At 45.9% G+C, this 26830-nt stretch overlaps 1 protein-coding gene across 4 annotated transcripts in view; it reads right to left on the bottom strand.

The window, feature by feature from the left end:
• garre1 (granule associated Rac and RHOG effector 1) overlaps positions 1-26830 on the bottom strand; it is a 103398-nt gene that overhangs the window by 29850 nt on the left and 46718 nt on the right. For 3 of the 4 annotated variants that reach the window (XM_078400704.1, XM_078400700.1, XM_078400703.1), the window contains exons 2-3: positions 18826-20357; positions 4869-5075 (exon numbers count right to left, since the gene is read on the bottom strand). In XM_078400704.1, the coding sequence (XP_078256830.1) occupies positions 4869-5075; positions 18826-19317 (699 nt within the window). In that variant the 5' untranslated portion in view covers positions 19318-20357. Of the gene's footprint in view, positions 1-4868; positions 5076-18825; positions 20358-23266; positions 23289-26830 lie in introns of those variants that run through there. The other variant, XM_078400705.1, reaches the window with a different exon arrangement.

Genomic DNA, 26830 nt, shown 5'->3' with positions numbered 1-26830 from the left:
GGAAAAGGTGTGGAGGCACTGGAGGGTCATCGTGTGACCACCAATGGCTACAGTGGGGTGTGGAAGACAAGAACATTGGGAACAGAGGGGTTTTCAATGTTGTTCATGGAGTTGTCGACTTTACCTGACCTTCTTGGTGCATACAAAGTGCGATGGCTTCAGTAACCAAACAGTCATAGAGCACAGAAACAAGCTACTCAGCCCAACTCATCCATGCCGACCAAGATGCCCCATCTATGCTAGTCCAATATGCCTGCATTTAGATTTTAGATTTTTTAGATTTAGAGATACAGCACAGAATCAGGCCCATCGGCCCACCGGGTCCGCGCCGCCCAGCGATCCCCGCACACTAACACACTAAGGACAATTTTTACATTTACCAAGCCAATTAACCTACAAACCTGCAAGTCTTTGGAGTATGGGAGAAAACCGAAGATCTCGGAGAAAACCCACGCAGGGAGAACGTACAAACTCCGTACAAACGGCGCCCGTAGTCAGGATCGAACCCGTGTCTCGGCGCTGCATTCGCTGTAAGGCAGCAACTCTACCGCTGCGCCACCGTGCCCACATCCCTCTAAACCTTCCCTATCCATGTACCTGTCCAATTGTCATTTAAATCTTGTTATGGTACCAGCTCAACTACTTCCTCTGGCAGCTCGATCAATAGACCCAACACCCTCAGTTGCTCCTCAAATTCTTATCTTTCCCCTCTCACCTTAAACCAGTGCCCTCAAGTTCTTGATTCCCCAACCCTGGGAAAAAGACTGCATTCACCCCATGTATTCCCCTCGGGACCTACTCTGCCCAACGTCTCCCTGTAGTACAGGCCCTTGAGTCCTGGCAACATCCTCGAAAATCTTCTCTGCACTCTTTCCAGCTTAATGACATCCTTCCTATGGCAGAGTAACCAAAACTGAACACAACACTCCAAGTGCGGCCTCACGAACGTCGGGAGGCCAGATATCTGTTACTGCTACTTCTCTGCGGCATGGATTAAAATAAACAATCCCTTCAGGAGTAAGGACGATGCTGGTGAAAGAATTACCACAAGTACAGCTGCGCACTTGTCGTAATGCTGCAGATTAATTGGTTGCATGAATTCCCAAAGCTCCACAATAACAAAACCCCGCAACACAAGGATAACCTGTGAGCCATCTCCCAGCATTACTAGTGCAGCTGGTAGAGCCACGTCCTCACAGTGCCAGAGACCCTGGTTCAATCCTGACCCTGGGTGCTGTGTGCGCACAGTAAGCATGTTCTCCCTGTAACCACGTGGGTTTCTCCGGTTTCCTCCCACATTCCAAAGGCATGCGGGTTTGTAGGTTAATTTTGGTAAAAATTGGAAATTGGCCGTAGTGTGTAGGATAGTGCTAATGTATGGGGTGATTGCTGGTCAGTGCGGACTTGGTGGGCCAAAAGGCCTGTTTCCGCACTGTATCTCTAAAGTCAGCACCAGAGTTGAGCCGGGGTCTCTGGCACTGCGAGGCAGCGGCTCTATCTGTTGCATCTCCCACATCCTTGCTGTCCGCACGCACGCTCTCCCAAACACTAATCAGCTCCTCGCTCTTCCCACACAACTCGAGACCGAGCCTCCACCCTATGACAGTGTCGAGGGAGAGGCACCCCCCTGAAGAAACACAATGGCACCCGATATCCTCTCAGGAAGTCATCTGTTTTCACCACAAGTATGTAAACGTATTGGAAGAAAAATGTGTTCTTCCAACAAGGAGAAGTTCTGATTTCTCCCAGATGCGAAACACAGCTGATCACCGTGGTGTAGAGAGAGGTGTGTAATTGAGCGTGCTGTTGTCGTTGATGCCACGTTCTCCAGGGACGGTGCGGGGAAGGCACGGGTAGCGTTGGTGCACGGGTTAACGGGGCAACGTGATGGGAGGATATCATGTGCTGGCCTAGTTACAATCAGCTGCTTTTCTACTTTCAAAAATAATACAAAGAAACAGTGGTCCAAGATTCCATACATATCTTACATTCCCTGCGGCAGAGAGTTATGGAAGCATTTTCCAGATGCTCCATGCCGGACATGTAAAGCTACAGAAATAAAACCCAACAGGTGATCGTGTGTGACCGACTCTCTGAAGGTAATGCATCTCACACTGACAAGACAGATACTGTAGACAGCAGGAACCTGAGAAGCATTGATGTACAGAGAGACCCTGGGGCAAGTGTTCATAGCTCCCTGAAAATGGCATCACAAGTGGAAAGGGTAAAGAAGTTGTTTAACTTTCTTGCCTAAAGGCACACACCACCAGACTTAGGAACAGTTTCTTCCACTCTATTATCAGGCTTTGAATGGTCCTTCCACAAGCTAGGTGTCGATTGACCTCTACCCTATTGCAGACATTGGACTCTGTCTATGGAACTGATGCGGTACAATGCTGAGAACTATATTCTGCACTCTGTATCTCCCCCCTTTGCTCTACCTAGTGTTTGTTTCTACTTATTAATATGTCCTGGAGACAGGTTGACCTTTGCTGCTTTTTTGTTTCTGCTTCTCAATCTCTAAATTAGTTTTAAGTGGTTCTTCCAGTTCCTAATCGGAAACGCGTTGTAGCCAATTCAGCCCCCTTAATACAAATAGAGCTCTTTCATTCATCAATCGAGTTTTATCGAATTTGCAAACTGGAAGCATGTGTTATAGCAGAACTATCTGTATTAATAATAGTCACATCCAACGGTTCACAAATCTGCTTGCCCGGTGCCACAGTGGTGTGGGTGGTGGGTTATTGGGGCTTTACTGAACCAGTGGGTTGAGAGCCAGAATCTACACCCACTGAATGGCATAAAGTGCTGGAGTAACCCGCCGGGTCAGGCATCATCACTGGAGAACATGGACAGGTGCCGTTTCACGTCGGGATCCTTCTTCAGACAAAATCTTCAGAATGTGTACCATGAGGGCTGATTAGTTTTCCAGAGATGCTACCTGACCCGCTGGGTTACTCCAGCACTTTGTGCCCATTTGAGTATTAAGCAGCATCTGCACTTCCTTGTTTCTTCATCTACACCCATTTCTTTGGTGAACATCACAGCTGCTGACGTTTTATCACCAAAACTTGCAATCAGTCTGTGCGTGGACCAACAAAGCCACAGGTAATTGAAACAGGGAAATATAAATTGCCCATGTCACTACCTACAGTATAAACCCGGGACTTTAAACTTCAATGTAACAACAATGAACTTGTGGCAAGCCATTGGTTTCATTATGTAGAAACAAGGAACTGCAAATGCTGGTTTAGACCAAAGATAGACACAAAGTGCTGGAGTAACTCAGCAGGTCAGGCAGGAACTCTGGAGAGAAAGAATGGCCGATGTTTTGGGACGGGCCCCTTCTTCAGATGAAAGTAGGGGATTGGGGGGGGGGGAGAAAGTGTTCCATTAGTTTAGACTTTACACTTCCATGGTCATTTCAGTGTGTCTAGAATGGGCTGTGGGAGTGGCAGGTCCCATCATTAACAGCCTTGTAGACTCAACACAGAGAGGAACAATCTCAGATCAAAGTGTCTGCTCCTAATTCCGCAGACACCAGCTGCTGGCTCTGGTTCCGACGTGATATTTCCAAATCAATGTAATACACAGTATAGGTGGGTAATTGGCTCTTGATTTTCACCACAATCAGCAGATTTCAATTTTTAAAATAAATCAAGAAGAACATAAATAAAAAATAAGAATGGAATGAGGTAGAAGAGCAGAGCAAGTTGAAGGCATTATTAGCGAGACTGACGTGGGCCATAAAAAGTTCTATGCCCAAAGAAGAGGTTGTGCAAAACTAAATCAAACCTTCCTTAGTGCACATTTAGACTTTAGCGATACAGCGCAGAAACAGACCCTTCGGCCCAACGAGTCTGTGCTGACCAGCGATCACCCTGCACACCAGCACTATCCTACACACTAGGGACAATTTACGATTTTTATTAAAGACAAATAGCCAACAAACCTGTATGTCTTTGGAGTGTGGGAGGAAACCTACACGGTCACAGGAAGTATGTACAAACTGCGTACAGACAGCACCCGTACGCAGAATCGAATCTGGGTCTCTTTCCGCGCTGTATTTCTAAAGTTTAAACAATACTAGGGAACAAGAATTATACAGATAGATTTACAGTGGCAGAGTACACAACTGGTAGTGGCACTGCCTCAGTGCCAGTAACCCATGTCCAGTCTAGATTTGTGCATTCCATGAGGATTTCCTCCGGGTGCTTTGGTTTCCTCCCACATCCCAAAGATGTGCGGGTTTGAAGTCAAATTTTGGGCTCACGCATGGGCGAGGTGATTGTGGATTGCAAACTGTGAAGCATTACCCCAAGGAGGGGTGGATTACAGAACAGAGGGGTCTAGTACAGTCACTCTTCTTATCACACACCCTCCCCCTCTCTTAATTTATTTCACTTCCGATTATTCCCAACTCACTATCATTTGTTTGCCAGACCCTGCCATCACGACGGTGACCATCAAGTGGAGTGAGAGGGGAAATTTTGTGGATGAACGTGAAACTCCAGATGCTGGAATCTTGAGCAAAAGACTAAATTTGCCAGACTTTGGCCCACCCCCAACTCTGTTCTAGATTTCTTACCCCCTTCCTTCACTACAATCAGTCTGAAGAAGAGAGCCAAACCGAAATGTTGCTTGTCCATTTCCACCACAGATGCTGCCTGGTCCTTTTGTGTCGGAGGATGTAGTTGAGGCAGGTACTATCACAACGTTTAAGAAACATTTAGACAGGGTACATGGAGAGGACAGGTTTAGAAGGATATGGGCCAAGCACGTGGGACTAGTGTAGATGGGACATGTTGGTCGGTGTGGGCTCGTTGGGCCTGTTTCAGTGCGGTGTGACTGTGTGCATGAACTGTTACCTCAGAGGCTCCTGCCCAGGATCGCACGGCCTCCTCCAGCTCCGTCACGCGGCTGCTCTTTGCCGGCTCCGTGTCCATCGTGTTCTTCCTCTCCTGGGCTTGAGCCTCCACCAGGCAGGAGTGTGCAAGGGGCTGGACTCGATGCAGCGCCTGCGACAGGAACTGGAAGTGGACCTGCAGCACGGTGAGGAAACATCGGCCCAGCACCTGAAGAAGAGGACACAGCGGTCACTGCAGGCCCGGCACACCACAGGGCACAGCTCAGCTGCAAGCTACATAGCCGCAAACCCACCCACACGCTCGACAAACCCGCCTCGAGAAAACAGCCAGCAGAATCAAAAACCTTTTTAGTTTGGCAGAGATACAGTGTGGAAACAGATCCTTCGGCCCAGCAAGTCCACGGCAACCAAAATCTGTATAGATAGCACCCGTAGTCAGCAGAGAACCTGGGTCTCTGTTGTTGTGAGGCAGCAACTCTATCACTGCACCACCCAGCTCCAGGCATTCCTTCTTCTCTATACGACTATACGACACAGAAGCAGAATTAGGTGATTCAGCTCATCGAGTCTCCCTGCTTTTGTCCGGTAGAAGGTACAGAAGCTTAAAAGTGCACACCACCAGACTCAGGAACAACTTCTTCCCCTTTACAACCAGGTTTCTGAATGATCCTTCCATAAGCTAGGGTACTGTCCGATTCACATCTACCCCATTGCTGATATTGGGCTTTGTCTATGGAACTGATGCTCTACAATACTTAGAACTATATTCTGCACTATCTTTTGCTCTACCTATTGTACTTGAGTTTGACTTGATGATATTTTATGGATAGTATTATCCGATCAGATTACATAGCATGCAAAACAAAGCATTTCACTGCAACAATAACGTGGCAATAATAAACCTCAACCTATCCCGAAGGGTCTCGACCCAAAACATGACCCATTCTTTTTCTCCAGAGATGCTGCCTGACCCACTGAGTTACTCCAGCACTTTGTGTCTATCTTTATACCATCATCTGCCGTTCCTTTCTACACAGGATTGTCAAGCAATCATGCCCATCTCCATGGCTATCAGTTTAAAGTACATGGAGCCATACAACACGGAAACAGGCCCTTCAGCCCAACTTGTCCATGCTGAGCAAGATGCCCCATCTAAGCTATACCCATTCGTCCCTGTTTGGCTCATATCCCTCCAAACCTTTCCTATCCTTTTTTTTTTCCTTTCCTTTCCTCTGGCAACTCATTCCATACATGGACAGTCCTCTGAGGGAAGAGGTCACCCCTGAGGTTGCTGTTAAATCTCTCCCCTCACCCCTTTTAAGCCTGCACCCTCTAGTTTTAGAATCCTGGGGATATGTGAGTGTTCACTTTATCCATGCCCCAGCACTGGGTGCCCCGAGGGGAATGTCAACATGTAATATCAGTGCAAGCGCTTTTTCAAGGTCACAATACTACTTCTGTCCATTCCCTCCACAGGTGCTGCCCGACCCGCTTAGTTCCTCCAGCACTTGGCGTTTTGCTCAAGATTCCAGCATCTGCAGGTCCTTGTGCCTCCTTTTTGTTTACTTACTCATGCGGCCTAGTAGAAGACAAACAGGCAAGCAGAAGCTGAAGCTTCTGATACAGAAGCAGAAAATGCTGGATGCACTCAACAGGTCAGGCAGGATACATGGAAAGAGAAGGAGAATTAATGGCTCAGGTTGAAGGTTTCAATCTGCTGTGCTTTTGATCTTCAGCACAGAAATCTGCACATTCCTCCCACATCCATCACATGTTAATTAGCTCCAGAAGTTTCTATTTTTTTATACTCTGGAGTTACAAGAACATTGCATACTTGTTAACAATGGCACAGTCAATGTGAATCACCTGGAGGCTAAGATGGCAATAAATTGTAGCCCTGTGAACTACCTTCAAATCTAAACAACGGGACTCTTGTACGCCTGTTGACAATCAGATCCCAAGGTGTAGCCTCTCCCACCATTGTTTGCCTTGTTCCCCCCTCCTCCTCTGCACAGACCCTTCAACCATCACACTCAAAGGCATCGTTCCTGTTTTATTTTGAGGGGGGTATGGAATTACTCAGCTTCACAAGGTCACATCATTGATAAAATGCCTTGAGAAAGTATAACACTTTCACAATTGTATCGAGGCCGTGTATTTGCCCATCCAGGCGACCTTGACCGTCTGGGTGAAAGACAAGGTGTTGTCAGCAGCTGATAGCAGAAGCACGTGTGGGTTTCCCGGGAGTGGGAATGGGGAATGATGGGCAGGGAGAGGCGGTGGGCTGGGAGAGCAGAAAGATAGCATTCTGAGTGGTTTCATCACAGCCTGGTTCATCAACTCAAACACCCAGGAAGAAAGGAGATTACAGAGTGGTAGATACTGCTCAGTCTATCTGGGATACTAACCTCCCCACCATCAAAAGAATCTACAGGAGGCACAACCTCAAGAAGGCATCTAATATCATCAGAGACCCACACCTCCCTGGCCACGCTCTCATCTCTCTGCTATCAACTGGAAGGTGGTACAGGAGCCTGAAAATCATGACCTCCAGACTTCTTTCCAGTGCCATCAGGCTCTTGAACACAGCACCACACTAATCTCAACAACTATCATCTGCGATGGGCATTTTTTAGTTACAGCTCGACTTGTGTTTTGCACTATTAAAGTCACCGAGTCGTACTGATTGTTAATTTACTGTATTGGTTGTCATGGCATATTTTTCTGTACGTTATTGCATTAATAGACCGAGCAAAGTTGCAGCAAGTAAGAATTTCATTGTTCCATTGCCGGTATCTATGACAACTAAACACACTTGATTCTTGACAATAAGTGGATAGGCAAGCAAGAACGAGGAACTGCAGATGCTGGTTTACAAACAAAGACACAAATTGCTGGAGTAATCATGTGTAGTCTTTCCACTGACTGGTTAGCACGCAACAAAAGTTTTCACTGTACCTTGGTACACGTGACAATAAACTAATCTAAACTAACTCAGCGGGTCAGGCAGCACCTGTGGAGAACATGACTACTTCAGTCTGAAGCTCATGTTCACCACGTTCTCCAGAGATGCTGCCTGACCTGCTGAGTTACTCCAGCACTATCTTTTTCAGGCAAGGGAGAACATGCATCAGTTCAGGAGTGCAAGAGTCACATAAGCTGACATTGGTGTAATTTATCCCCCACAGCAAAGTGAAACAAGATTAGGAGTCAAGCCCTCTGCCCCATGCGCCCAGCTCCAGTCTGACGTTACCCATGCCTGCGAGCACACAAACTCCTTCCAAAGGTCATGGTGGCGCAGCAGTAGAGCTGCTGCCTTGCAGCGCCTGAGATCCGGGTTAATTCTTGACTACGGGTGCTGTCTGTATGGAGTTTGCAGGTTCTCCCTTTAACCGCATGGGTTTTTTCCGGGTGCTCCAGTTCCTTCCACACTCCAAAGATGTACAGGTTTGTATGTCAATTGGCTTTGGTAAAATTGTAAATTGTCCCTACTGTGTAGGATAATGGTAGTGTACGGGGTCATTGCTTATTGGCATGAACGTGGTGGGCTGCAGGCTTGTTTCAGCGCTGTATCTCTAAAGTGTAAAGTGAAATGGAGAGCTGCCACTGGGGCGAAGTCCGTAGGGCACCATGGAACAGCGCGAGAGTGATCAGCATGGACTGAGACCTGCTGGCCCACTACATAGGGGCTCCTTGACAGATGGATCCAGTTTGTTGCCCCAGCAAATGTTCTCCCTTCATGGGTTTACACGGGTCCCATTCAATTCACTTCCACAACCTGGGCCCCGTCCCATTGGTATGGACCTAGTTACAGCAAATCCCCAATAATCCAGCATGCTCCCCATTTTCACGGCAGCAGGCTGTCAGAATTTCCAGACTGTTAAAGATATTACTCCCAACACACTTATTTTTTATTGACATGTTGCACAACAACAATAATTTTCTCAGTGACACCCGTGTCCTTCAATGAAGCGTGGGAACAGACCCAAGCACACAAACTCTCAGGGACTGCAGAAGATCCAGACAGTGGATCATCAGTTTTACTGTTGAATCCCCTCTGGTTCTTCTGCCAGATGCCATATACCTGTGCCCTCTGGTTCACACCTTTTCTCTAACAGGGACGCTTTCACCCTATTTGCCAAGAAACCCTCCCTGATTATGATCCTTATTTATACTTTCCCTGTTGCAAGTCGTGGAACTGTTCCAACCCTGTGGATAACTCAAGCCCCTCAACCAGCTCTGCATTCTTTCTACAGCTTTGACATCCTTCCTGGAGTGTAGAGAGTTGGCAGGTTTCCAACTATGGTCCAACCGGTAATTCATGAAAGTTTGTCATAACATCACTGCTTCTACTCCTGTAACCCCACCATGCCTTTCCTATCCCTTTCAGAAACTTCCACATTGATTAACAATCATGAAGTAAGGTTACAAGAGTGACAGAGGTACAGGTAAGAGGAGGGATGACATTAACAGTACTCAGAGAGGATATCGTAGAAACAAGGAACTGCAGATGCTGGTTTACCAAGGAAGGACTTCTGTCTTTCCTCAGAGGGGGGTATTCTTTGGAGAAGCTAAATGGGTAGAACTTAGAAGCAAGATGGGAGTGATCACGCTGCCATGACAAGGTTACCAGCATCATCAAGGACGTCTCACCCCGATCATTCTCCTCTCTCCCATCACAGAAGTGTGAAAACGCATACCACCAGATTCATGGCAGTTCCTTCCCAGCTGTTATCAGGCAACTGAACCATTCTACCAACAACTAGAGACCAGTCCTGGCCTACCGTCTACCTCATTGGAGACCCTTGCACTATCTTTAATCGGACTTTATCTTTCAATAAACATTATTTCCTTTATCCTCCATCAATACACTGTGGATGGCTCGTTTATAATCGTGTATTGTCTTTCTGCTGACTGGAAAGCATGCAACAAAAGCATTTCACTGCATCTCGGTACACGTGACAATAAACTGAACTAAACTTTGAGGACTGCACTATTAGCCCCCCGACAGTCAGTGGGAATTAGAGAAGCAGGTGAGGTGTTCAGGTAGATCGCAGAGAGCTGTAACAGGAGAGCATTAATGGGAGATTTGAACTTCCCTAATATTTACTGGGTCTCTCAGAGAGCAAAGAGCCGAGATGTAATGTACTTGGTTAAAGGCATCCGAGAAAGCTTCCTTTAGCAATTACAGGGGGTAACATGGACCCTCCCCTCTGAGGGAACGAGGTCGGGTAAACGATCGCAGTACCACTGAGCACCTCAGGACTATAAGTCTGTGACCATACTTATATATAATTTAGATCATACTATAAATATAATTTAGTGACCATAATTCCATCAATTTGTAAAGCATTATGGAGGCAGGGACTGGTCGACAAGGTGATGTCCTGTTGGGTACATCTGGAACATCAATCTTCCTCACCCTCGATTCGTAATGGATGAAGTTCTTGGTTTGTTCACCTACTCACCAGGTTTTACAGTCTCAGCCAAAGACCAATTAGTATGTCCAGAGACAAAAGTCGACTGTGATCAGTGTTTCAGCACTGTAGTAACCCAGACAGAACACAGGAGTTGCAAACCAGACGGTAAGCCATTTGATTTTGCTTTTAGAATATCCGTTCAATAAATCAGACCAGCAATTCCCCGGCGCCGGTTTCTCTGCAGCTGGCTTAACACAGATCGACTCGATTTAGAAGCACAGCCCTGGTGATAACATGAGCTAGGGTTTCAGGACATACGTGCAGGAGTCCGATGCACAATACTCGGGCTGTGACGATCTACAGCATTTCAACATTAACTTGCACTGTCTTGCTGCAGAGAGCAGATTTCAGTGGGCTGCTCAAGGAGAGAGAACAGGAAGCAATTTGCTCATAAGCTGCTGAATTCTTTCATCTTCAACACATATAATCACCTACTTGAAACAAATAAAAAGGGTGCAGGGCAGCACAGTGGCGCAGCAGTGGAGTTGCTGCCTTACAGTGCCAGCAACCCAGGTTTTATCCTGACTGTGGATGCTGTCTGTAATGAGTTTGCAAGTTCTCCCTGTGACCACGTGGGTTTTCTCAGGGTGCTCCATTTCCTCCCACACACCAAAGACGTACAGGTTTGTAAGTTAATTGGCTTTGTTAAAGATTGTAAATAGTTCCTAGTGTGTAGGATAGTGCTAGTGCATTGGGTGATCGCTGGTCGGTGCGAACTCGGTGGGCCAAAAGGCCTGTTTCCACGCTGTATCTCTCCACTAAACTAAAAAAAGTGTTGAAGGAACTCTGCAGGTCAGGCAGCATTTGTAGATGGAAATGGAAGGTTGCGGTTCCGGGTTGAGACCTTGCACCTGGGCTCTTCATCAGTCTGGATGAAGCGTCTCAGTCCAATATCAAATCTCCTCCACAGCTGCTGCCTGATCTGCCGAGTTCTTCCAGTGGTTTTAAAAAAAATGGAAACATGAGGAACTGCAGATGCTGGAATCTTGACCAAAAACAGTGCTGGAGGAACTCAAACGGTTAGGCAACATCTGTTCGGTTCAACACCCTTCTTCAGTCTCACTGTAACAGGTGGCGAGGAAGGTGGAAAAGAGAGGTGGGGGCAAGACAAAGCTTGGAAAGTGATAGGTGGTCACAGGTGAGAGGGACGATCGGCAGATGGGTGAAATAAGTAACAAAGGCTGCAGGCGAAAAGGAGACAAAAGGGTGTCAAATAAGGAAAGAGGGGTGTGAATTGTAAAGCCAGAGGGATGTAAATTGGTGTAAGGGGATAGAACGGATCAAGCCTTCATTTACCAAGGTCAAACTCTCATCTCCCATCCATGAGTTCCTCAATTCCGTTATTCTCCCCATATCCTCCCCCCCCCCCCGGATTAGCATCTTGAAATGCACAGCGTCAACAACGCCCTGTTGCCCTTCAGTCACCCACACACTCCACCTACCCCACCAGGCAACACCACCGCTCCTTGCATTCTGCACCAGTGCAACTCCAGAATATACTAGCTGGGAGATGGTGTCAAGGAAACACCATCAACCACTTAGGGGTGGCACTGTGGTGCAATGATAGAGTTACTGCCTTACAGTGCCAGAGATCCGGGTTCGATTCTGACTGCGGGTGTTGTTTGTACGGAGTTTGCACGTGCTCCCTGTGATTGCATGCATTTTCTTTGGGTGCACCAGTTTCCTCCCACACTCCAAAGACGTGCAGGTTTGTAGGTTAATTGTCTTCTGTAAATTGTCCCTAGTGTGTACGATAGAACTAATATCCGGGCGATCACTGGCCAGTGTGGACACAGTCGACAGCCCGTTCCCAGGCACATTGACCGCTCTGGCAAAGAGCAAGATAATCTCAGCAAATGGAACGCAAGAGACAGCGGCGTAGCACTTACCCTGCAGTGACACAGCTGCAGACTATGAAGCACAAAGTGACTCAGTGTGAGGGCCAACTTAACACCAACACTGAGGCGATTGTCGACGGGGGCAGGCTACCAAAGACCGACCAGGGATGGAAAGCATGCAGTGTTCAATTGTCCCCGCACACAAGCAAGGTCTTGTTCCAGCAACTCAGCCTCTCCACTTAGATCATCAACTGACTTCAACCCCAAATACAGGTCACCCATCTTCTCACGATGAGGATTTAACAAGACGAGCTCTGAACTGACGATCGTATTTAACCTCCAATCCCAACTACATTTTTGCATTTCTATTTTTGTGCCATTGTTTTTTTTTTAAAAGACATGATCTTTTTCTCAGGAATTTTCTCTGGCATTCCAACCTCTAAGCACATGACAAACACAATTGGCTCTAATTTTGTTCTGCAGTTCAAATGACATGGCCTTATTTATTTTGTTGATCTTTAAAACACCAAATGGATAGAGAAGGTTCAGCAGCTTATGCGTCCAACACAGGCAAATGTGACCAGCTTTGATGGGGTCCTTGGTTGGCACAAATGAGTTGGGCCGAAGGGCCTGTTTCCGCATTGTATGAATTGAATCTATGACTATGACGAAACAAAGATCACTACAGATAGGAGCAGACCCTTTGGCCCACAATGTTTGTGCCAACAATGATTGGTCCCAGAACGTGGAGGCTTTTTGCATGGTGGTCCCAGAAGAGGATCTCCTATCATCCATTACAATCATTCTACTCTATTAAATCTTTATTTCACAAAACGTTAAACCCTTTATCTTTGCACCGTGGACAGCTTGATTGTCTTCATGTGTAGTCTTTTTTTGACTGGATAGCATGCAAACGAAAACTTTTCATTGTATCTCTGAACAAGTGGCAATAATAAAGAAATTATGCCAATTTAATCTAATCCCAATTGCCTATGCATGGTCCTCCCTCCAAGCCTGTCCAAATGCCTCTTAAAAGATTGAGACCGAGATATACAGCATGGAAACAGGCCCTTCAGCTCACTGGGTTCACACCAACCATCATTCATTACTTTCGCATCTGCTTCCAGCAACTCCCTTTGCATTCGTAATTATTTATTAGTGTCACGTGTACTGAGATATAGCAAAATATAACGTTGTTTGGCGCTATCCAGCCCAATCATACACTACACAGGTACGATTACACCATACACAAGTGTGAGGAGAAAAATACCAGAGTACAGCACACTCCCAGCATCAGGTCACTTGATCATTTTGAAAATGCAGAGGGATCTTTGTCATGTTGCAGGGCCTTGAGTTTGCACCTAACCCAGAAGATCCAGTGAACACTCTCTCAGTCATGCCCTAGAGTACCAGCCCACTGAACTGCATTCAGCTCCAGGATAGTTGTGTGTTCAGCTCTGGGCACCGTGTTATAGGAAAGATGTCGTCAGGTTGGAAAGGGTGCAGAGAAGATTTACGAGGATGCTGCCAGGATTTGACAGCCTGAGCTATAGGGAGAGGTTACGCAGGCTAGGACTCTATTCCTTGGAGCGCAGGAGGATGAGGGGTGATCTTATGTTGGTATCATGAGAGGAATAGATCAGGTAGATGTACAGTCTCTTGCCCAGTATAGAGGAATTGAGAACCAGAGGACAAAGGTTTAAGGTGAGGGGGAAAGATTTAATAGGAACTTGAGGGGTAACTTTTTTTTACACCAAGGGTGATCGGACATGTTTAGAGGGATATGGGCCAAACTCAGGCAGGTGGGACATGTTGGTGCGGGCAGATTGGGCCAAAGGGCCCGTTTCCACACTATGACTATGAGATGGGTTAACATTTTTGCAAACCATCGCTTATTTTCCTTTTTGGAAAAGCTAGGGCGAGGACAGGAAGTCATCTGTGAGAAACAATTGCTGGAAGCTGGCTTTATCAAGCCTCAAGCACACTTCCGTGGCCAACCCCTATCCATTGTGTGTAGGAAGCACGGGGCCCAGCCCACAGCTCACTCTGCAGGCAATGTTGTCATCCAGCATTCAATGTGCATCAGCCATGATAAAGCACAATGGAGATTGCAGGTGGCTAAATGGCACCTAAAACACCAAGCTGCTTACTGATTTCCAGAAAGTTTGGCGCTGCAGTGTTTAAGATTCTGTAGCCTACATCCTTTCCTACTCCAGTCTGATTTACCCAACACCCTCAGGCTTCCTCAATTACCCAGTCCAGGAGTGCTTCAATTTAAAAACCTCCATCAGATTTCTCCTTATTTAGTTCCTCCCTACTTCTCATCACCACCAGCCCTATATCCTGCATGTGCTCTCCCCCTCTTTGTTTTCACACCATTTACTGCCTGAAGCTTAAACCTCAAACCTCACCACCTCCCTTTCTGGCTCTGGCTAAACCCCTTCGGCCCACAATGTCTGTGCCGAACATGATGCCAAGACCATCTCTTATCTACAAGCACATAATCTATGTCCCTCCATTCCCTGCTTGTCCATGTGCCTACCCAAGAGTCGCTTGAATGCCACTGTGGTATCTGCCTCCACCACCACCCCGAGCAGCAAGTTTCAGGCACCCACCACCCGCTGCGTAAAAAGAATCATTCCGCACATTTCCTTTAAACTTTGCCCCTCTCACCTTAGAGCTATGCCCTCTATTATATGACATGTCCACACTGGGGAAAGGAATCTGACTACCCTACCCATGCCTCTCATAATTTTATATACATAAAATTATATTGTTGCTGGGAGTCTGAAAGCTTGGTTCTTTGGCTGACTGGAGTTTTTGCCAGTTTGTGCACCTGGGACTGTTTGCTGTGCTAACAGCAGTAAACGTAGAAGGCAAATATAGCAGCAAGCAACATCAGCCAGTAGGAAGCACCTGGGTGGCTGAAGAATGCTTCAGGCATTTATATATTCTTGTGTAAAATGTTCTCTCATTATTTTGGGCGAGTTGCACAGGCCAGAATCAGAGTAATCAGTACAATCCCAGAGCTGACCCTCAATGCACAGGCAACTCTTCAATAGTGAACCAGTTTCTCTCTACATCCAAATTCACATTGTTCTATCAATAATTTCACTTTGCACAGGTGACAATGAAAGCACCATTGAAACCTTTCTCGTTCATGTACTTCTCGTTCATGTAGCATTCTTTGTGACTGTTTCAATGTGCTGGGCTCAGGACAGAACTTCAGAGATGTGTACACACAGGACAAGAACAGCTTCTTCCCAGAAACATAATGCTCTTGAACCACCCTGCACAACCCTAGCAAAAGGCCTACCTGAACTCGACCGAACTACGCCGGACTTGGTACTAAAGATAGACACAAAATGCTGGTGTAACTTAGCAGGTTAGGCAGCATCTCTGGAGAAAAATTATTTTGGTCACAGTTCTGACCTGCTGAGTTACACCGGCATTTTGTGTCTATCTTCGGAATAAACCAGCATCTGCAGTTCCTTCTGACACCTACAGACTTTTTACCATCATGGTAGCTCTGTGCACTGTTTTTTGCATTATGGTCTACCGGGTGGCGCTTCGATGGCAGCCTCGCCGACAGTCTGTCCTTTTTTTGTTATTTTTGGTGAGTTTTAAAAGTATGTGTTAATGTTCTCTGGTTTGTTTTATGTAGGGGGTGGACGGGGGAAACTTTTTTTTCACTCTCTTACCTTGCCGGAGATGCGATTATTTTCCGGATCGTATCTCCGGTCACTCTGCAGCCTAACGTCGTGAAGTTGGAGGCCTTGCCCGGGGCTGGCTTTGAGCCCCCCCCGGGGCATGGACTTACCATCTGAGCGTGCGATTCCTTGCCTGGATCGACGCTCCAACCATCAAGGAGCTCGCAGTCTCGGGTTGAGACCGAGGTTGGGAAGCTCCAAGCTGCACGAAGTTCGACAAGCCCCGATCCGGGGTAGATCGCCTGCCACGAGGGAGCTGAGATTCCCCCCCGATGCAGGAGCTTGATCGCCCCGATGAGGAAGGCCCGATCGGCGGCTACGGGAGTCAAGATCGTTCCGTCAACAGAAGGTTAGAGGCCCCCAACTGCTGGAGGACAAAGAAGGGAGAGATTGAACTTTTTTCGCCTTCCATCACAGTGAGGAATGCGGAGGAGTTACTGTGGTGGATGTTCATGTTAAAATGTATTTTTGTGTTCTTTTGCTTGTTATTGTTATGACTGTATGGCAAATGAAATACCTCATACGTTGCAAAACATACTTAGCTAATAAGTATATTATGATTATGATGGTCTGGCTTACTTTGAATAATTGATAATTTATTGTACATATATAGTTAATGCTGTGCCTCTTTAAGATGGCAGAAGTTGAACCACTGCCGATCAGTTATAATATCCTCCACTACAGTCTTTTATTTTCAGTCTTCCCTCTGTTCCTTAGGTTCCAGCTCCTTGCCTGGAACAGTAATTGAGCAAGCGATCAAGGTACTGAATGCCCTCCGTCTGCTAGTCTCACTTTCACATTCAGTGGCTGAAAAGTTTTGGTGAGTATGTTTGACAACCAGAGAACATCGAGAGTCAAGTGGGACGCTCTGCAGAAAGGTCACATTAGCAATTCATGAGCTGAGCAGGCACTTTAACAATTGATGAGCACTATCAGAGGGCAACACAGAGAGATCGCACTGCCCATTGGAAGTTGCTGGGGTATTTTGTTAATCAAAGAGTTTCTGAAGCATGCAATTTAACACTCTGCCAATGCAGTACTAATACAGCAGCCCCATTCTTCCACAAAGCAAACACAGGTAGATGCTACACTGTGATGTTGCAGTACCTGCAGCTTACACACCCAAGGGTATAAAGACTACAGTACTGCTCAATAACCTGGAGACCACCAGGTTCAACAGCTTCTTCCCAACTACCATCAGGCTCTTGAACACTGTACAACCTCTCCAATTGCGATCTTTCAAGTACTGTGTCTTTGGTGCCCTGCACACCACCAGGCTAAGGAAATGCTTCTTCCCCAATGTTATTAGACTTCTGAACGGCCCTTCCATAAGCTCGGGTACTGCCCGATTCACCTTTAACCCATTGGAGATATTGGACTTTGTCTGTGGAACTGATGCGCTACAATGCTGAAAACTATATTCTGCACTCTGTATCTTCCCCTTTGCTTTACCTATTGTACTTGAGTTTGACTTGATGGTACTTACAGTATGTGGGGTATAATCTGATACGATTGGATAGCATGCAAAATAAAGCTTTTCACTGTACCTTTGTACACTTGACAATAATAAACCTAAAACGAAAATCTACAGACCTCAGTTTTATTTTTGGTCTATCATGGTTACCTCTAATTTCAGTTATTAATTTATAGTATTATTGATTATATATTATCCATGTTATTGCTTTAATGGGTGTGTTAAGCAGCAGCAAGTAAGAATTTCACTGTTCTGATGTCTATACATATAATTAAATACACATGACAGTGCCAACTGTGAAAATACTTTAATGGTTGTATAAATGTGTCTACATTCTTTCCAGTTCTGATATCATTTATCATACTGATTCAAATTCTCCCACACTGGGTACAATTATCTCTAAAAACAATTCATCCAACTATCTCTGCATAGCAGTTTTTTTGCTTCAAAATCAAAGTTGGAAATTAAAACTTACACAAAATGCTGGAGTTACTCCACAGGTAAGACGGACCTCTGAAGAACAAGGATAGGTGACATTTCAGGTCTGGACCCTTTTTCAGACTGAAACATCACCTGTCCATGTTCTCCAGAGATGTTGCCTGACCTGTTAAGTTACTTTTTTGTAAGCCAGCACCTGCAGTTAGAGTCATAGTCATACAGCATGGAAATGGGCCCCTCAGCTCAACTTGTCCACGCCAACCAACATGCCCATCTACACGTCCCACCTGCCCGCACTGGGCCCATAACCCACTAAACCCATAGGAAAGAACTGCAGGTGCTGGTTTAAATCAAAGGGAGACACAAAATGCTGGAGTAACTCAGCGGGATAGGCAGCATCTCTGGAGAGAAGGAATAGGTGACGTTTTGGGTTGAAACTTCTTCAGATTGATGTCAGGGGAGTGGGCGGGACAGAGATAGAATGAAGTCGGAGACAGTAAGACTGGTGGGAGAACTGGGAAGGGGGAGGGAATGGAGAGGGAAAGCAAGGGCTATTTGAAGTTAGAGAAGTCAATATTCATACCGCTGTGGTGTTAGCTACACAAGCGAAATACGAGGTGCTGTTCCTTCAATTTGCACTGGGCCTCTGACAATGGAGGAGGCCCAGGACAGAAAGGTCAGATTGGGAATGGGAGGGGGGCTTTAACTCCTCCTCCAGAATTTGGTGTCTACCCTCTAAACCTATCCTATGTACCTGTCCAAATGTCTCTTAAATGTAATAATAGCAAAAGTAACAATTCCAGCTTGACAACCTTTTCTATAACATGGTGACTAATAGTGAACACAATGATCTAAATATGGCTTCACCAATGTTTTACACAACTGAAACATGACTTCCCAACTTCTACACTCAATACTCTGACTGAAGAAGGCCAACTTTTGGAATGAAAACATTAGCTGTTTTATTGTACCTGTGGTAACGAAACCCAATTATAAAAACCTCTCCCAGTTTCCTTACCTCAATATCTTGAAGACTGAAGTCATTCTGGTCTTTGAAGTTTGCGGTGCCTGCACTCAGCTCCATCAGCATTTTTGCAATCTCCGGCTTTATTGCGGCCGTCAGCCTGCTTGCTGCCTCCATGACATGTACCTGCACGTCTTTCAGTTGCATAGCTGCTTTGGAATAATGCGAATTTCGAAAAACGCTGCTGAAGAGGTCTGTGAGGAGTGTGCTGGCTCGGCAGAAGACGTTGAGGGCATCCAGGTATTTGGAGATGCCCTGCTGGATGTCGGCTATCTGGGTGGTGGGGGACGCAGGGCTGGGGCAGCAGCCAGGGGCGGGGGTGGGTGGCAGCGAGGACGTGGCTGCAGGGGACGTCAGGGGTGCACTCATGGTCCTGCCTAGCTCGGGCATCGGGTACTGGTGTTGCTGCACTTTCTGCTTGGACCCGCCAAGCAGAAACCGCCGCTTGTAGTCCATCTTATTTTCCTGGGCACTGCAACAATACATAAATGACAGTGAAGCCTCTGTCACCTTGTCCTTCGTCGCGTAGAAGTCTGATCGCAGAAACTCCCTTCTCCCGGTCACAATTCCAAAACACGTTTGAGCACGGAAAGTCCTGCCAAAAGGTAGAGTCTCATGTGCATTATCTCCAGAGTGCAAGCATTTCCATATGCACGTGTGCACAAAATCACCACAGGTCAGCGCAGGAGAGACCTATGGATCAGGTCAATTGCAATTATGTTGTATGTTGGACGCAGCCCCGCTGCAACCTGTCGCGAGCGGAGAGATAAATGCAGCCGTTCCCAAGTTGCACAGATGCTCTGTGCCGGACCTGTATAGTCATCAGCTGCTGCTCCTAATCACAGCGATTCCCAGTAATGCATGAAAAGAAAGAGTCTAACACTTCACGTCATCCCAATGATTACGATAAAAACAGCTGGAGAAAACAATTGGTAGAGTGGGTGCCATTTCACTCTGTGGGAAATAAGCTAGCAGATAGGAGAGGGACGAATGGACTTCAGCTAACCAGTAGGATCTGCTGCTAGATTGCCCGTCTGCCTTGAATGGAGTGGTATGATGAATGTTCTTGCTTGCTCCGACACACAGAACCAGCTCTACAAAGCAAACACTAAAAAAATCCAACTACAAAATGGACTAAGACACTGATCAACAGCAAAAGTTAAATTTCAAATATTAGCTATTCAGTGCTTGGACAAATCGCTCAAAGCCGTCCTTGTCACTTGTGCCCCGGGTACGGTTCAAGCTCTTCAGAGGGTGTTTGACGGATCCAGTCGGTCAAATGTCTTTCACTGGGATGGAGACTGTCGGTCTCTACGCTAAAGCTAATCACAGAGGGTCCTGTCCGCAGCTTGTGCACGTTCCACACGCCACCGCCTCCTCTGCTGCAGGCTGCGAGCTTTTTATTCTTGCTGAGGTAGTTTGAGCTCAGCAGCGGAAACAAGTGGTGTGTCCAGATTAATCATGTAATGGGCGGTTGGCTGAAGCAGGGAAGCACTAACGTATTGCTGCTGCTTCTAGGTCATTTCCTGAAATAAACAAAGAGAAATCAATCCAAACGGTATACGTGCCGAGATAATTCAACTCCAGCCCCTGAGCATTCCTTCAGATTAGAACTTGGCACTTCTTGGGGAGAGCTTCTTGGGGTGCTTTTTTAAAAATTAATTATGCCCGGTCTATTCAAGAGGTAGAGGGAGAAAGAACAGACACATGCCCCGAGGTGAATGGAAGAAGGCTCAGACACCATACAGTGCATTGACACAAAAATTGACACAAATATTCAATTTTTTTATCTGTGGTGCAATTGGTAGAGCCACTACTTCACGGCATCAGAGACGCAGGTTCGATCCTGAATTCAGGTGCTGTATGCGTAGAGTTTGCACGCTCTCCATGTGACAGTGTAGGTTTCTTACAGGTCCTCCAGTTTCCTCTCACATCCCTTTCATGACTCAACGACAATCTTCGATGTACAGCTATCAGTGATGGTTCCTCAGCCGATAGGTAGCTCTGCACAAGCCATGGATTCCAGGCTCTTCAGAGTACCAACGACACATTAAACAACTTCAAAGGGAATTCACTTCCAATCTTTCCCTTCACTAACACCATCCAAGTCCTAGGTCTTCCAGCCTTAGCACTGGGGCAGGGCACTGGAGTATTTCCTTTATAGCTTGATATTGATAGGTGTTGGTTTTAAGAGGACCACCAGTCAATGAAAGGTAGGTATAGCAACTAATTCACAAGGCAAAGAGTACATTGGTCTTTATTGTAAGAGGATTTGAATACTATCAATAGATTTGAATGCTAATCAAAGATATGAATATTATCAACAGATTTGAATGCTAATCTAAAATAAGAATACCATCTATAGATTTGAATACTGTCAAGGATCCCTACGATCCAGGCTACGTCCTCTTCTCACTGCTGCCGTTGTGCAAGAGAATGTCCTCCCCAAAGGACTTAATGAACCAGATGGGGTGCATTTTATAACAATTATTGTTGAGATAGTGAAAGGCCAGGATATAGTGGATGTTTTCACTAGTGGGAGAGTCTAAGACCAGAGGCCATGCCTCAGGATAAAAGGACGTGCCTTTAGAAATGAGATAAGGAGGCAATTCTTTAGTCAGAGGGTGGTGAATCTGTGGAATTCATTGCCACAGACGGCTGTGAAGGCCAAATCAATGGGTATTTTTAAGGTGGAGATTGAGAGATTCTTGATTACTACGGGTGTCAAGGATTATGGCGAGAAGGCAGGAGAATGGAATTGAGAGAGAAAGATAGATCAGCCATGATTATATGGCAAACTAGAGTGGATTTGCCGAACAGCCTAATTCTGCTCCGATGACTGATCAAATAAGCTTTTGAAAAATAGTGATTCATCGATTTAAATTAGACTGGTTCAGTTTTTAACCATGTCACTAACATACCCACCAAAGGCTGGCGAGCTGGGCCTGATCACTATAATGCAGCCGCTAGCCAGAGGGAGCACCATGTTGGGCCACATTTGTTGCAAAGAGCAGAACCAGCACTGGCTCCAGACAAATAAATGTCTGAGGGTACAGTGAAAAGCTTTGTTTTACATGCTATCCAAACAGATCAGATATACTATAATACATAAATACAATCAAGTCAAACTCAAGTAGATAGGTAGAGCAAAGGGGAAGATACAGAATGCAGAATATAGTTCTCAGCATTGTAGTGCATCTGTCCCATAGACAAAGTCCAATGTCCTCAATGGGACAGAGGTGAATCGGACAGTACCCTAGCTTATGGAAGGATTACTCAGAAACCTGAGAATAGAGGGGAAGCAGCTATTCCTTAGTCTAGTTGTCCGCGTTTTCAAACTCCTGCATCTTCTGCCAGACAAGAGCAGGGTGGAGGAGGAATGACCTGGGTACAACAGGTCTTTAATTATGTTGGCTGCTTTTCCGAGACAGCCCAAAACAAAGACACTGTACCATCGCCCACTGCCCTGTGTCACTGTTTGCTCTCAAGTTTTTAATTTAAAAAACAAAACAAATGTCAGCTCTGGTTATTTGCAGACAGCCGGGCATTCCAAATGTTTCTGCATTTAAACTTACGGCCAGATATAATCAGCAAATATTTTCAAGTGACTTGCAACCATCACATGGTTGTTTCCAGTCCAAAGCAATGTCTCAATTTTAACATTCTTTTTCTTGCTTTCCAAGAGGCCTTTCCTTTCCCCTCCCCTCCCCTCCCCTCCCTGTCACCTGCTCCAGGCATATATCTGTCCAGATCCAAAATATTTACATTCATCCATTCTGGCCTCTTCCTCATCCTAAATTTCCAATGCTCCACCACTTTCTGCCACGCCATTAGCCAACTGGGATCTCCCAAGATAGACACAAAGTGCTGGAGGAACTCCGCGAGCAGGCAGCTTCTCTGGAGAACATGGATAGGTGATGTATCAGGGCAAAACCCTTCTTCAGGCTTCTATCGACCCGAAACATCATCTATTCCTTTTCTCCAGAAATGCTCCAGCATTTTGTGTTCCCCTTCGGTGTAAACCAGCATCTGCAGGCCCTTCCTACACATGGTATCTCCCAAAATCTCCCACTCTTATCCTCCTCAAAGCTTGCTTTTGACCAAGTCTCATGTTCCCAATATCAACAGTCAAGAGTGTTTGTTGACATATGCATTGGGAATGGAACTATGAATTTCTTATTTACTGCAGCTTAACAGGCTCATTAAAGCAACAACACAGAGATAAATATACAATATTTATTAACACAATAAATTAATAATAATAGTGCAAATCTGAAGTTGGACCTATAACTTAAGACAATCCATAGTAGATCATACTATGCAGTAGTTGCTGAGGTTATTGTTTTGCAGCTTCTTCCCAGCAACCATCAATCTTGAGGGTTGTTGGGAAGAAGCTGTTCATGAACCTGGAGGTCATGAACCTTGGACCCCTTACCTTCTTCCCGATGGAAGTGGTGAGAAGAGTGTGTGGCCAGAATGGTGTGGGTCTTAAATCATTTCAAATGCCTCCTGTGATGGTGATCCCTTTGATGGTGGGAAGGTCAGTACCAGTGATGGTCTGGATAGTGTCATCTCCTTTGGTCCTGACTGTTTGAGTTGCTGATCCAAGCTGCGATGCAACCAGTACCTTCTCTCCACCTGTAGAAGACCGATATTCGACAACAAATAGAATCTCCTCAATCTTCTGAGGAAGCAGAGGAGTTGTGGTTGTGCTCAGTGCTTAACAACACTCCTGTGAAACATCTTGGGCCATTACCGCATTCCAAATACAATCTGACATTCTAAATGAAAGCTAAGGTCACTGAAGATAGACACAAAATGCTACAGTAACAGCAGGTCAGGCAGCATCCCTGGAGAAAAGGAATCGGTGATGTTTTGGGTCGAGACCCTTCTTCAGACTGAGGCAATTCTTGGATTAACTTGGCTTCTATTTGTGGAATTCATTGCCACAGATAGAAGCCAAGTCTGGATATTTATAAGGCAGCGATTGACAGATTCTTAATTAGTACGAGTGTCAGGGGTTATGGGGAGAAGGCAGGAGATTGGTGTTGAGAGGGAAGGATAGATCAGCCATGATTGAATGGCAGAGTAGACTTTGATGGGCCAAACAGCCTAATTCTGCTCCTAGAAATTATGAACACGAGTTGTCTGATGTGGAAGTATGCTGGGCTTGATCCACACTCTGCTCCAGAGTGTTTCAGGAGAGAATACCGTTGTTGAAGCTCCTGGATTGCTGTGGTTCACAATGAGGTTTGAGGTACCATGCAGTATGTCCCTACCCCCCAAACAGAATCGGACTTTCACAGTGCAGCACAACTCAAAGCCCTCAAGGCTTCCATCAACTCGCAGTAAAGGATTACATTTAACTTTCTACGATATGTTTTATATTCTGTAAACGAATGCATAGACCTGAAATAACTCAGCTGTATTTTATGATCGTGTTGCTATTTATAGGTCGGCACTGTGTGTAAATTAGCCTCTGCGCTCAGTAATACAACAGTGACTAGACTTGTACTGCCCAGGTCCTTTCACAAACTCAGGATATCCCAAAGCACTTTACTGTCAACTCGAAGCACTGTCTCCAATTAATACTCAAGATACAACGAGGGTGCTAGATCTTATTTGCTGTTTTGTATCTCACACACACATCGTTGGTTGAGTCTACCATCTCCACGCCTTTGAAATATTAAAAACGACTATTTATTCCAGGTTATGCCGCAGAAACTTTGCCAGAGGTGTTGCGGTTTGGATGGTATGTTGTGCTGAGGTTCTTGTTTACTCTCAAAGATCTGTGACAGTATTCTCCTTAGAGCCCGAGTCAACATTTATCCCTCAACATTACCAGACAGATTATCTGGTTAGTATTGTATCACTGTTTGCAAGAGCTTGCTTTGCGTCAATTGGTTGCTGAATGCCATATATCACAGAATCACTTCAATGGTACATTGTCCAGCAGCTTGATATTTCTTGAGGGAAGTGAGCTGAATGTGAGAAGGAGTATATTAAAAAACGCGCTGGAGTAACTCAACAGGTCAGGCAGCATCTCTAGAGAACATGGTTAGGCGACGCTTCTGTTTGAGACTCTTCCTCAGACTCATTCTGGCCATTTGGACCTGCTCAGCCATTCACTGGCTAATGCACCACGAATGGCAGCACAGTGCACAGCGTGTACAGCCACTATGCCACAGACCCAGGTTCAATCTTGACCTTGGGCGCTGTCTGTGTGGAGTTTGTACGTTCTCCCTGTAACTGCATGGGCTTCCTCCGGGTGCTTCAATTTCCTCCCACATCCCGAAGATTTGCAGGTTTGTAGATTAATTGGCCCTCTATAAATCGCCCCACATGTGTTGGGAGTGGACACAAACATGGAATAACAGAGGACTAGTGTGAATGGGTGATTGATGGTCGGCATAGTCTCGGTGGGCCAAAGGGCCTATTCTATGTTGTATCTCTAAACTAGAAAACTGAAAGATAGAGTGCTTCAGTGATGAGGAGAGATTGGATTAGCTGGTTGGTTTTCCTTGGAACAGGGAGGTTCAGACAGGACATTGCAAAAGGAAGGCAAAATTATAAACAGCACAGGTATGGTAGACAGTAAGATACCTTTCCCCAGTGTTGTCTTTGTGACTTTTCATGCTGGTAGCATTAAAAAGTTACTAGATAAATGTAAAGCAGCCAGCAGCATCATGCGAACTGTTATATGGACCATGTGCAGGCAGAGGAGATTTGTTTATTTTGGCCACACGTTCTGCAGACTCTGTGGGTCGAAGGGCCAGTTCCTGTGCTGTACTGTTCTATGTTTTGTGCGTACTAGCACCTTTATTTGTACAACAAAAAAAGCACTGTACTTCCCTAGAGCAGTGGTGTTTAACCCGACATCAAGCCCTAACAAATCATACATCATGGGTTGAGGGTAAAGACTAAACGGTTCCGACAGAAATGGAGGAAGAATTTTTTTCACCCAGTGAGTGGATGGAATCTGAACAAGCTGACTGAGATGGTGGAGGCAGACACTCTCATGACATTTAGCAAGTATGTAGACAAGCATTTGAACAGCCAAGGTATGAGTGGCTACATGCCAGGTACCACCAGCACATGGGATGAGCAGAGATGGGTCCTCAACAACCAGCATGGATATGGGGGCCTGTATCTGCGCTGTACCACTCAATGATCATGGTCCATCATCTACCTCAGTGCAATCTTTCTGCATTCGAAGGGTGGTGGATGCATGGAACGAACTACGAGGAGGCAGTTGAAGCAGGAACTGTACCAGCATTAAAAAGACACAGACAGGTACATGGATAGGAAAGGTTTAGAGGTCTATGGGCCAATCGTGGGCAGGTGGGTCTAGTGTAGATGGGGCAACTTGTTCAGCATGGAAGAGATGGGCAGAAGGGCCTGAGTTTGTGCTGTATGACTCTGAGGCTGTGGCTAAGCCCAAAGGCCACAGCTCCCTTCACCTGCAGCAATGGATTGACCTCTGGTTTAAGGAAGAACTTTGAAGCAGCCTCATTGTAAAAGCAGTGACTAGTAACAGAGATAGCTTGTACACTTGTGCCATGTAGTTGGTTGTAAACTCCTGCCGGAGGGTCAAACACTACTCACAATTTTCAAAGGTCATTGGCTCGTAAAAGAATTCCAGTGAGTCACTCTGAAGTTTTCCTTTAAACATCAAAACAGTTCAATTCCAAACATATAAAATCAGCTGGTGGTCACAAAATGTTGGAGTAACTCAGCGGGACAGGCAGCATCTCTGTAGAGACGGAATGGATGACGTTTCGGGTTGAGAACCTTCTTCAGACTGATGTCCGGAGAGTGGGCCGGACAAAGATAGAATATAGTTGGAGACAGTAAGACTGGTGGGAGAACTGGGAAGGGGGAGGGGATAGAGAGGGAAAGCAAGGGCTATTTGAAGTTAGAGAAGTCAATGTTCATACCGCTGGGGTGTAAACTCCCCAAGCGAAATATGAGGTGCTATTCCTCCAATTTGCACTGGGCC

The sequence above is a fragment of the Rhinoraja longicauda genome, chromosome 6 (assembly GCF_053455715.1).
Source record: "Rhinoraja longicauda isolate Sanriku21f chromosome 6, sRhiLon1.1, whole genome shotgun sequence".
NCBI lineage: Eukaryota > Metazoa > Chordata > Chondrichthyes > Rajiformes > Arhynchobatidae > Rhinoraja > Rhinoraja longicauda.
The sequence above is the reverse complement of the archived record's forward strand: the minus strand, read 5'-3'. Positions and strand labels throughout refer to the sequence as shown.